This window comes from Eumetopias jubatus, unplaced genomic scaffold (genome assembly GCF_037043125.1).
Source record: "Eumetopias jubatus isolate StellerSeaLion01/CBP00866 unplaced genomic scaffold, mEumJub1_p1.0 scaffold_9, whole genome shotgun sequence".
Taxonomy (NCBI): Eukaryota; Metazoa; Chordata; class Mammalia; order Carnivora; family Otariidae; genus Eumetopias; species Eumetopias jubatus.
This window is the reverse complement of record NW_028274815.1, coordinates 81,610,498-81,622,900: the sequence shown is the minus strand read 5'-3', so window position 1 is coordinate 81,622,900 and position 12,403 is coordinate 81,610,498. Positions and strand designations below refer to the sequence as shown.

General features: G+C 43.2%; 1 protein-coding gene across 4 annotated transcripts in view; it reads right to left on the bottom strand.

Annotated features, from left to right (window-relative positions):
• Positions 1-721: 721 nt before the first annotated feature.
• IL18RAP (interleukin 18 receptor accessory protein) overlaps positions 722-12,403 on the bottom strand; it is a 28,472-nt gene continuing 16,790 nt past the window's right edge. Inside the window, exons 6-12 of one of the 4 annotated variants that reach the window (XR_003609398.2) lie at positions 11,325-11,448; positions 9,351-9,502; positions 8,089-8,226; positions 5,094-5,267; positions 3,894-4,342; positions 2,523-2,822; positions 722-1,748 (exon numbers count right to left, since the gene is read on the bottom strand). Coding sequence is in view for 3 of the 4 variants with exons in the window: in XM_028103940.2 (XP_027959741.1) it covers positions 3,927-4,342; positions 5,094-5,267; positions 8,089-8,226; positions 9,351-9,502; positions 11,325-11,448 (1,004 nt within the window). In the remaining variant the exon portion in view is untranslated. Of the gene's footprint in view, positions 1,749-2,445; positions 2,823-3,550; positions 4,343-5,093; positions 5,268-8,088; positions 8,227-9,350; positions 9,503-11,324; positions 11,449-12,403 lie in introns of those variants that run through there. The other 3 variants (XM_028103940.2, XM_028103941.2, XM_028103939.2) reach the window with 3 other exon arrangements.

Genomic DNA, 12,403 nt, shown 5'->3' with positions numbered 1-12,403 from the left:
AGTGTGGATTTATCTATTTCTTCTTTTAGTTGTCAGTTTTTACTTTGCATATTTGGAATCTCTGTTGTTAGGTGCATACCCATTTAAGATTGTTACATCTTTTTAGCAAATTTTTATCCTTTTAATCATCATATGATATTGTCTTTATCCCAGTAATTTTCTTTGCTCTGAAGTCTACTTAAACTGATGTCAATACAGGCACTCCAACTTTCCCTTAATTAATAATCATATAATATATTTATATCTAACTTTTACTTTCAGCCTACCTATACCATTATATTTGAGATGTGTTTATTGTAGAGGGAATATAGTTGGGTCATTTTTTTAAAAATTGTGTTCTAATAACCTTGGCCTTTTAATAGCTATGTTTATACATTTTACATTTAATATAATTATTGATATGTTTAGATTTATGTCTACCATTTTATTACTTGATTTCTGTTTGCTTTCTCAGTTTTTTATTCCTGTTTTCCTTTTCTTTCCCTCTTTTTGGGGGAAATTGAACAATTTCATTATTCTATTTTTGTTTAAATTTGTTTTTCCTTTGTTTGTTATAATGGTTGCCCAAGGCATTAAAACATACTTATGTTTTCACTTTCTATTTAAAATCAATATTTTACCACTTCAAATGATATGTAGATACCTTACCACCACATAAGTTCCCCTACCCTCCCTTCTTTATGTTGTAGTTAACTTTTATATTATGTCTACCTACATTGAAAACCCTATCAGAAAATGTAATTTTTTGCTTTCAGTGGATTGTGTCCTGAACATTTTAAATATTATGTTATGCAACTTTGGATCTTCTTGAAATCCTGTGTAGAATGCTATTTTTGTTTAGCAAGTACTTGACCCAGTTGGATTCAAGCCCCAAATTCTAACCAGCCTTGTGGTTTCAATGTCAGTTCTGTTTCACTGTCTTTTAGTTCTTTTTAGATGTATTCCATATATACACCTTTCAGTGGTCAGTCTGGAACTCTGGAAGTGGTCTATCCTATAGTTCAATTCTCAAAATTTAGAGTATTCTATTTTGGGCCAGATTCAAGCATATGTAGCTTAGGGATGAGCCCAGGGGTTTGCAAACAACTTCATGGGTTTGCTTTCCTGGGATCCTTTCTGTCTGCAATCCCCATGGTACTTTCTGGTTCTAGAGGCCTCTTAACCTCTTTTTTGCAGTTCTCTGCAAAAAGAGTGTTGGTGTTTATATACCCTACAGTGCACTTCCCCAACTGCTTCTATCTCCATACCTAAATGGTAAGAGGACAGAGAAACCAAAAAAACAATCAAAAGAGGTTTGCCACACTCTGTAGGGACCACAACTTCTTGTATCAAAGTGGACAATTCTCCTTCCACAGAGATGGAGGCTCTTGAGGGCCCTCTCGCCTCTGCTTTTGCAGAATTGCCTAGAGGCTGGGAAGTAAAAGAACATAGAAAGGAAAAAATATAAGAGTGTTAGGAAACTCCTTCCCTGGTCTTCACGGTGAAACGAGAGGGCTTCTTCTGGAACTCTCTGTTATTACCAATATCCACTTTTGGGTTTCAGATTGCGTTGAGTCCAGGCCAAGGGATATTGGAGGAAAGTAAAATCATGAAACTTTGAATTCTTGTTCTCTCCAGTCATGCTGCTTTGATTTACATTTCAAAATCCTCAAACTGATTTTCTAAGCATTTTATTCAGATGTTATAGTTGCAATGAGCGGGAAAGATACGGTGGTGTGTATTTACTCCATCTTACCTGGAACTGTAATCTGGAAATAACAGAGATAGAAAATGTAGGTATTAAACCCCAGAAGACCCCAGGATGATTGTGAGATTTGCCTGAGGTATCATCCACAGTTAGTAAGGCATATCTTCCAATGTGTGTCAGAGGCAGAGTGACAATCATCCAAAGTAAAGCATGTTTTCAGAGTGAGATGTTATAGTTAGACAACAGGTATAAACCAGAAAACCAGAACATATGGTTACCTTATCTAGAAATTGAAGTGGGAAAAGTATACTCTTTTCTCATTGTATTCCACTGAGTTCAACTGTTTAACTACCATATATAGGAGACATCCTATATATAGAAAATTTGTTTCAGTTGTCCACTTTGTTTTGGTTGATTTGCATGTAAGAAGTGTAAATCAACCTTTGTCCCTAATGCTGATTTGTCATCTTCAGTGTATCTGCCAACCTGGCAAGAATATATTCCATAAATGTTGGCTTAGATAGACCTCCCCCAGCCCCCTTTTCTGAGTATGTACAAACCTGAGGCACAGTGTGAGTTTCTGTTAAGCTAAGGACAAAACCCTAGACCACTGGATAGATCAGTTTTAGAAAAATTTATTTTAGAACAAAATAAACCTGGGTCAACTGGCCCAAAGAGGTTTCTGAATCTTAGAGCTCAGGGAGGAGTTGGCAGGAAAAGCAGAGATTCTGGCCATGGCCATAGCACAAGGGCACAATGGCAGCATGGACGCTTCCCCACCGACACCCTGCAATGAGCCTTCCCACAAGAGACTTCCTCCAGGAATAATTTATACCTTTTAACTCATCTTTAACTTCATCACTGAAATTCCCAGCAAGGATGTCGCTTGGTGCCAGAGCCACAGTGGTTTTTCTGATGTGGGAGCCTCTGTGGAAAAACCACTCAAGATCATTTCATACAGGCTCCAAGTGGTGGCCAGATGAGGATGCCTTTTCACCATTCTGAACGTGGATGGCATTCGGACCAGTGAATGGGACACATTACATTTGAATGAGTCCAGAAGTTGCCTGTCTTTATTGCTCAGACGAATCATTCCATTCAGACAGGGATGGCAGAGTGTGAAGATTTTAGAGTCCTTGGGGACCAGAACACTCTTGTAACTATAGATTGAACTCCCCGAAGGAAAACCAATTTACAAGAATGAGATCGGCCTTGTCTATCAGGACAACTACTGGGGGCTCTAGCAAATCACCCTGTTACTCAGGACGGTCAGGAAGCACGTACAAGGAGTGCCAGCCTTGACAGGCAAACGGCTCAGACCAAAGCTCCGTTCAAGCTTCATTCTTGCTGTCTTTTAACCAATGTATACATTTACTTCCCAAACTCGTACCTTGGCTGCTAACTCTTGCCACTGCCTTTCTACTTTCTAAGTGCTAAGCTGTTCCTTGTCTCCTCATTGGCCTGATCATTATGACCTACTTAGTCTCTACTTCCAGTGGCCCAGAGTAAGGTTGTGTATGTCATGCCCTGCCCAACGGCCAAGCGGACAAGGAGGGCTGAAGTTAGCCCTACTCTGCTCCCCTAGCCTTGTGTCCAGCACAAGGCTGCCCCCCTGCCGGCCCCCCGCGTCCCACCCCCCACAGGAAGGGCTCCTTCCTCTATTTCATCTGCTCAGAGGGGGCACTTCCCTCAAGGACAGAGTAGAGACTGACGGTGGCCCTGTCTGCCCCTTGTCTCCCTCTGGTTTCTGCCTTTCCCACTTACTTTCTGTGCTCCAGAGTTAATGGGTGAACACGGAGTAAGAATTGTTGTTGTTGTTGTTGTTGCTTTTTACAGAGAAGTTTTAGGCAAAGTTTAAATCAGTCACTTTGAATAAAATAATATTTATTTGATTGCAAATATATATAAATTTATATGTATAATAAATAGCAGACATGGTAGCCAATAGCCCCAAAGCAAAAGTGACTCTATCTGCCAATTCTGCTCAGATGGCTCGGAAAGTCTGAGGGGCATTGTGTGTTGAATGTGTGCGAGCACCTGAAGGATTTACTCTCCCTCGGTCCAGAGGCTATCAGAGGCTCTACCAGAGCTTCAGAGTCATTCCAGGGCCTGTCAGGCTTGCTCAGAGTCGACAAAACACTTCCCATCTTAGAGCAACTCGATCCGTGCTGTGTGGATCTCCACTCACATCCACATCTCTACTCACCAGGGGCGGGGAGGAGGAGGTTCAGGGTCCGCTTCACCGTTCCCTAGGCTGGGAGCTCCTCCCAGAGGTTTCTGTTTTACTGAGTCGTTTCCAGTGGAACAATTCGCGGATACTTCTGAGATGGTTCCACTGCAATTCTTTAGAGGTTTTCACTGGCATATGGTAGCGCATCTGAGTCCAGAACCTGGAATTGGGAGGGACTGATTCTAAGTTTCTCCAAGTGACTGTGGGCAAAACCCGGAGAGCTCTTTTCACAAGATGAGGTAGAGACCCTGGTTCTTGGAAGGAGCAGAACTTAATTAAAATTAGTTTCAGTGTTTGATCATCCAAAGCCAGATTCACTGCAGCTTGTAGTTCAAAGATACTGGGTCCATTGACATAGTTGGGGCTCAGGATAAATATTCCTCTTCGACTTTTCTTAATCACGTTCACAATGTCTTCGGCATACACTGGAAATAAAGAATTTAAGGAACTGTTATTGCTAAACCTGGAGTCTCACTAACCCCGAATCTCCGAATCTCCCAGATCTACCTCGAGGGTTCCTTGCAAAGGCACTCTTGGGGAAGGAGGAAGGGAAGCATGTTCGCTATGCCGCTTTTGCTGTTATCAACGCTACTGACAGTTGAAGATGTACTCTGGTGTCCGGTGACTCCCAACTTCACATTCCTCTCTTTGTGTTCCCTGTCCTCAAATTCTCAGTTCCTCTAGGAGCCCAGCTTGTTGGCACAAGGCAGGCTGGGATAACAGGGGGACACGGAATGCTCCAGGCTCCCTGGTGGGGTGCCTGGGGCAGAGGAAGGGGGGGACGGAATGAGATCCGCACATTTGATGAGTGGCCATTGTGCCCGGCTTTATCCAATGCTGAGGGGTGTGGCCAATAGAGTCCTACAAAGCCGGGGGACCGCCTGTTTGGGATGACAGAGATGACTTCCTCTGGAGGAGCCAGGAATTCTATCTTTGTTCAGGAAGGCCTGCCTAGGGCCTAATAATTTTTTTCTGAAGATGGATTTTTTTTTTTTTTTGGATGACGGAACATGTCTCTGCAGCACATATTCTGTGCTGGGGCCCAACATATTCTAAGCTCATGGAACTTTCCAGAAGAGGTATATCCCAACATAAGGAATGATGGGAGAGCCCAGAGAGTGCTTGTATCCAACTGTCCTTTGTGTTCTAGATCTTCTCCTGGCATGCAGGACCTACCTCCTCCGGGGGCCACATCTCTTTCGAGCAAACACAGGTTGTATCCGTATTTGTTTTCCAAAACTTCAGGGAACAGATTCAGAGCCAGGTACTCCTCACTCAGAGATAAAGCGGCCTCACTCTCAAAAGAGCTCCATTTCGCATAGGATACGAAAGCATCAAATACCTTTTTATCTGAGGAAGAGAAACGATAAAAAAAAAAAGTCAACCATTTACCTATGTTTTACATACATGGGCCTTGTATCCTATGACATATGGGCAAGAATTAAGTGTTGGGCTCCTTACTGCACTGATTTAACAATAAAAAGCAGCAGCTGTGTCCATTTCAGAATCACACTGCTGAGTGGTGTCGATTGTCCAACCGCATTCAAATTTTTTTTAAAGATTTTTATTTATTTATTTGTCAGAGAGAGAGAGAGAGAGAGAGCACAAGCAGGGGGAGCAGCAGAGGGAGAGGGAGAAGCAGGTTCCTCACCGAGCAAGGAGCCCGATGCGGGACTCGATCCCAGGACCCCGGGATCACGACCTGAGCCGAAGGCAGATGCCCAACGACTGAGCCACCCAGGCGTTTATGACGCACTCCTGCCTTTTCACTGAGGTCAGATCAAACAGCTGTGGCTTCTCTGATTAAATCACATATACCGGGGGTTCCTCTGAGTTTTCTTTGCACTGCGCTGTTGCTATCTCCTGAGTTACACATCAAAGAAGAGTCTGTTCCATCAAGGCGTGGTAACATCCAGCGAGCAAAGCACTGCCAAGTCCCAGCACCTTGCAGAGGCTAGAGCTGACGGCTCATGTACCTATATTAGAATCGCCATGTGTAAAATGCTGCAATAAGAATCTCCCGGTGGACAGTTTTCAGGGTTGTGTGATACAATGTATATAAAGTGCTTGGTGTCTGGCTCACAGCAGGCTCACAAGATGAATATCTTTTCCCCCTGATTTCTAGATGGGAAATCGTATTTATGAAGCTCATCTCAGGATATTCGTCAAGTCTCATGTACCTCTGTTGAGCGGAGTATTACAAATGCACATTGAGTACTGGGATGTGCTTCATAACTAGCCAGCCAAGAGAGGTAGAGAATCTCAAAAGTTAACTCATGGACATTGGCATCCGGGCATACCTGAGTCATCTTCCAGTCCTTTGCACAATGACTGGCAAATAGCGGTGTTACAATAGCAAACAATAGCCCAGGGGGCCAATGCAATTGGCACTACACTTGCTGAACATGGACCCAAGGAGAGGCCCTGGTGGATGGAAATGCCAGCAGTAGAAAAAAGAAGAGGGAGCGGGGGAGGTCCAGGAGACAAGAAAGGGGGATGCCGAAGACTCGAGGCCCAGGAGGCTTATCTGCAAAGTTCCTCACTGCCCCGGTGGGAAGGAGGAGGCTCGTGGGGCATGGCCAGGAGGGAAGGGCTATGTGGTTTAAATGTGTGACACACCCTAGTCACCTCCATTCCTTCCATATCCCTGTGAAACTCCAGCGAGCGTGGCTTTTTCTATAATCTGGAAACATTAAATTTCTTTGGTAATAAAATTAGCCAGTGAGAGTATTAGAACTCTCCTAGGTCCTTTGCAGCTCCGCCCATCTACGTCTCTCTAAAATTTTGGATATTCAGCATTAACTTCATAGGAAACAGGCATTTTGCTATAAAACATTAGATTGGCCACAGAAGGGCACTGAATCACTGTGCTTTAAAACCGGGTTCTGCCTCCTCATCAGGTTACTGTCTGTGCAAAGTAAAAAGAGCAATTTAAAAGTTTTACGGTTGATTGGCTCTTCTGTACAAGCTCTAGAATCTTAAGATAAATATCATTTCAGTAAAAAAATAAAAAAGCGTAAGTCATCTAGGGGAATGATTATGACATTGGTTAAATAACTTGCTCAACTCGTAAAAGCTAAGAAGCTAATTTAAATAAGTAAATCTCAAAAAACACTCTTGGCTTAAGGACTGCTTGCATGAATTCTCAATAATTAGTCTAAAGAAAGATACGATTGATGCATCGCTTTACTCCTCCTTTTCCTATAGATCTGACAGCTCCTCGCTGTGTTCCCAGTGTGGGGCAAGCACTGGCGTGGGAAGTAATTAGCCTGGAATCCAGCAGAAGGGATCCTGCCCTTTCCAAGCAACAGAATCATTCACTAAAACTGCAAACCTTCTCATCTTAGGCAACTCCAGGGCTAGAAAAACACTCAAACCGGCTCTTCTATTCTAAAGAAGCAAACACCAATAAGCACTATGATCCCATCTCCTGGGGAAGTGGGCAGATAACTTCATTCATTGTAATAGGGGGGATTTTATAGAATTTCAACACTTTTTGAACACTGCCGCCATCTTCAAAGCCCCTCGTTTTATAGATGAGGCTAACCGAGGTAATAGCTATTGGGGGCTCTAAGCCAAACCGCCTGGGTCCAAATCCTCAATTCTAGCACTATCTTGCAGTTCAGTTTTGGGCCCATGACTTTATGTCCCTCTGCCAGGCTTGCAGGACCGCTGTGACAGTTGAAGCAGCTAATACACCTGACTGGCATGCCCTCAGTACTCAAGAGATAATAACAGTTGGCTTCTACTGAGTGTTTACTATGTGCTAGATGCTGTTCTAAATGATTAATATGTCCTAACTCAATGAGTCCTCAGAACATTCGTTGTGATTGTGATTACAATCCCGTTTTACAGGAGAGGAAACTAAGGCGACGTGATGTCATTTGTCATATTGTGTTAGGTTGGTGAGCAGCAAGATTATGTTCGAGCCCAACATGCTCTATCTACAATGGCATCGTCAGTCAGCAAGATTCCTGGTAAATGGACTGAAAAAAAAGTTGTTTATCCACTGGCTCCCAGCTCTCCCAGGTGTGAAGCCACCAGACCTGGAAGAAGGTCTCAAAGGCTGAGGGGCATGACTTTCTCTATCAGGGAACACCCATTTCTGGAGTTTCTTCCTCGAAGTCAGTTCTGAGAGGAAAATTCAGAGGCAAGTTGGGGGTCACCTTACCCCCGAGCGTCTCATCCTTGCTCCAGTAGGTTCGGTACAGCAGGACTATTTCAATCCAGTACATGTAGAGCAGAACAGCTGCCATCAGCACGCCGGTCAGGGTCATGACGGTGCCAAGTAGGAGGTATATGAACACCACTGGGGGAAAGACGGCAGCCATGAGCAAATGCAGAGACAGCTTTCCTGGGACAAGGCCACATTCCAACCAATGCTGTGGGCCCACCCAGCACCTTTTCAGACCCTATTATTTTTATCAAAAGCACTTCTCTTGGAAGCATTCTCTTGAATCTGGAAATGCATACAATTACATCTTGCGGGAACTGTCTGACAATGAATTGGAGACAATTCACGGGAACCGGCCATTCCTGATTGGGGTGGCCAGGGAAACTGATCATGACCACTTTTAGTTATTTTTCCCCCATAAACTTCCACACCACCCACGTGCATCCCTCTCATTGTATCTTATAAATTATTTTCATGCACTGTCATCACCAGTAAAGTCTAAACTTCCTGAGGCCAGGAGCTCTGTGTGGCTTGGTTTTGTACCCTCCACGGTACCTAACACATGAGACCTTCCACACACCTCTCTTGACAGGAGCCCCATTACAGAGCATCCACTATGGCCCAGCACAAATTTTGTCTCATGTAAGCCTCAGTGGCATTCAAAACTTGCTTGTTCTTATAATCACTTACTAATTGAATGAAGGATATCAAGCTCATCATTGAGTGTCTTCTTAAGGAAATTTCAAAACTGTTCTTTACCAGGAATTTCCACTCCACCTTTAAAAGGTTGTGATCTGTGATATTACACATACCACCCTGAGCAATGAGCAAGATGACTCTTCTCTCCATTCTGCAATACCCGACCATCACGTTCTCTGGATTGAGAAGCCAGGAAAAGAAAACCCTAAAAAGAAGCTAGGTCCTAGCACAATACCTGTTACACAGGATATGCCCTTTAGGTATTTGTAGAATGAATAAATGAGTGAGTGAAGGAATGAATGAATGAATGACTGGCTTATCCAACACAGCACCCATACACAGGGTATTAGTTAAGGGGACCAGTTCTGGATCACTGATATGAAACTTAATAGTGATGTGCCCTTGGTCAAAGTATTAAATGGTTTACTACAAGCAAAGTGCATAGTGTCCGGCATCTAGCAAATGTTAATGGCTATCATCATCATTACAATTTAAGGAAAATTCCTCTCCTCTCAGATAAAAGCAGTTGTGTGCATGGTGTGGCAATATTCCAGGCTTACCTCCTTTTTTCTCTTTCAGTTGGATGGACTGGGTAGTGTTCCCGATGGAGTTCTGGGCAAAGCAAATAAGCTTCCTGTGAAGCTCCCTCTGAGTAACTTCTTTCAAGTGGATAACGCGGGCAATGACTTTATCCTTTTTGGTGGATTTAACACTAGGAAAGAAGAATGAATACTTTACTCATTCAGTAGCATGCGCTGACCACCTTTTGCAGTATTTGGAATCCATATTAGCAGCCAGCAGTTCGGCTTTCTGAAGAGCTAGGGGAGTGTCCAGAAGAACTTGAGATTGACCATCTTATGATGGGGGTCCATTTTTTGATTATTGAATCTTCTAGGCATCATTTCATGCACTTACCCAAGAATTTAATTTACGGTGGGTCTCATCTGACCTTCATTACTCTAAGCATTCCCCTTGAAAACAGACAATAACAATAATTTAAGAATAGTATTGACTAGTGACTCCCTTCCACCAAGGGTTTACCACGTATCTGTGCTCACTCTTCTGAACACTAACTGTGGACTATGGAGTCTCCTGCATGCCTCACCTCACAGGAGCCCCCATGAGGTAAAAGTATGATCATCCTGACTTGGCCAGCAACGCAGACCAGGCACAGAAGGTAGGTGGCAGTCCAAGGTCATTCTGCTTGGAAGTGACAGCCTGAATCCTGCCATTCTGCCCCATCCAGCAAGTTGTAAGTCTCAGTATTTATTCACTATTTGGGCTCTCTAAAGTTGCCGATCTACAGTCTGTCTTTACATGAAGGAATATTATTTAGATGGATGGTGTTTTAGGCCGTGTTGCTTGGAGCCTACAATACCAACTCATATTCACTGAATGCTTCCTACTGGCCAGGGACCATGACGAGCATGTCACCTCTACAGAATCAGCTCCCTACAGGGACCTTGCAAAGTGGACCTAAGTGTCCATAGATTACAGGTGGTGGGATGGAGTCTTGTAGGGGTCAAGGGTCACATTGCCAACAGGTGGAAAACAGAGATTCGAACCCAAGGGCTTGTGTGACTTCCCTTGTCTTAGAAGTTCTTGCTAAAGTCTATTACTGTTATCAAAATTTGTTCTTTTTGTAGTAATGCGTACTTTTCAAAATAGTACATTTGTTCATGGAAATGTTTTAAGAATCATAAGGAAAAGCTTAATCCATAGACTATTACTTTGGAACAGATTTTGGAAAAACAAGGAACTCTATTTTTTAGTGACGGCCCTGACCAATTGGATCCAAACCCTTAATCCTTCCAGGGACCAGAGTCCAGCTTCATGAGGCGTTGGTTAGCTCTGAATAGCTAGAGTTCTCCTTTCTCTTGAGCTAAAGTGTCTTCCCAGTAAATTCTGTCCACTAATCGGGGTTCTGTGCTCCAGAGGGGAACAAACTAAGTCTGGTTTCCATAAAACGTAATGGCTTCCAAGGACTTCAAGACAGATATCTCATCTTGGCATCTCCTTTTCCATTTGGATTGCTTCAACTATTCCTCGCTTCACCTATTTTTCGTCAGACTCATTAATGTGCGTTTCCCTCTGGGTACATTCCAGATTGTTCATGACTGAAGATTTGGATCCCTGAACTCACCACTACTCTAAGTGGATGGCACTGGGAAAAATGGGGTTGGGAGGGGCAGCATTCTTTCCCATTAGTTGGACGTGCTACTTCTATTCAGGCAGCCTGGGTCGGTATGCCTGTATGCTTGTCAGCTTGATGTTTAAAGCAGCCCCATCAAACTGTTGATACAAACTGAGCTTCACAACAACTTAAATATTTTAGGGCCTGTCAGAAAGGGCTGTTTAAAATGAACCTGCCCTTTGCATTTCCATGCTCTTCTAGTCACCACTAGTTGGCGCTAGTGGCCACACTGTGAACTGGGCCTGTTGGCTCGCCTCTGGGTGTACATTTTTAAGGTTTCCAAAGGTGAAAGCGTTTAGTGTGGGCGGCAGAGAATATCGTCTGCTAATTTCCTTCTTACCCGATCTCTTCAGATGTTGGGAATTCCCACTCCTGGTCAGAATCTTTAATGTACCATTTTATTACAGGCATAAAGTTCTTTTGGTAGCCAAATCGTGCTGTGCAGTTTAGAGTTAAAGGCTTTCCTGAAAATGAAGGCGACACAGAAGATAGGAAGTCCGTGAGAACACTTTGTCCTGTGCAGGAGGAAGACGCCGCCCCCCCCAGGACCGTTCATGACCGCCATCACGTTTGTAGGTAAAAAACAGGTGTGCCAGAAAATAACCGAACAATCTAGCTGTCTCTCATCGGGAAACAAATAAGACCAGGTCTGTTTGTCTCCAAGTGGGCAATACTTATATCTCAAACCTGCGGCGATGTGGTCATAGCACTAAGCATTCTGATGTGGTTTAAGGTTAGACACCAGGAAAATGAGGAGTCCCCTCAGTGACCAGCCTGCTCTTCCAACACTGCTGTTGAGTACAAGGTGTGTCAATAAAGAACATTTTACTGCTGACCAATATTTGCATATTAAGTTAAAATTGTGAGGTTACTCTAACGTAGTTTAAAGAAGAAATTATTTAGATATTCAGCAGTTTCTTGAGGAATGCACTACTGTGGGGATGCAAATTATCACACTATCCTTTTTCTACCCATTTTTTCCAGTAGGGGTATCCAGATATACTCTGCCTCAAACCCAAATTTTCACCTTTAAAAAAATCGTCTTTGCACCTTAATAATGTCCCTCTGCCCTGAAATTCTTTAAAATTCACTGAAACCAAATGTAGCTTGGCTATTTTTGAATTATTATTTTTTTTTTCCTTTCCTCCTTCCTTGCATTCTTGTGATGCTGCTGGTTTTGCACATTCTATTTCCAGAATCAGGACACACTGATACCGCCATCTAGCGGTCTTTTATCGTAGTATCTATTTTGACATTTCTGTAATTCTAAATATTTTAGCATTTAAAGGAGCACTTATTTTATTGGAACAACCAGCACTTGGTTTTAAATAGAGCAGTCCTTATTTTACTGTGTGGGAAAATGTAGATGTTATTGAAGTTGATAAAATACAAGGAGACCAAGAGGAAAGTCACTCTGCA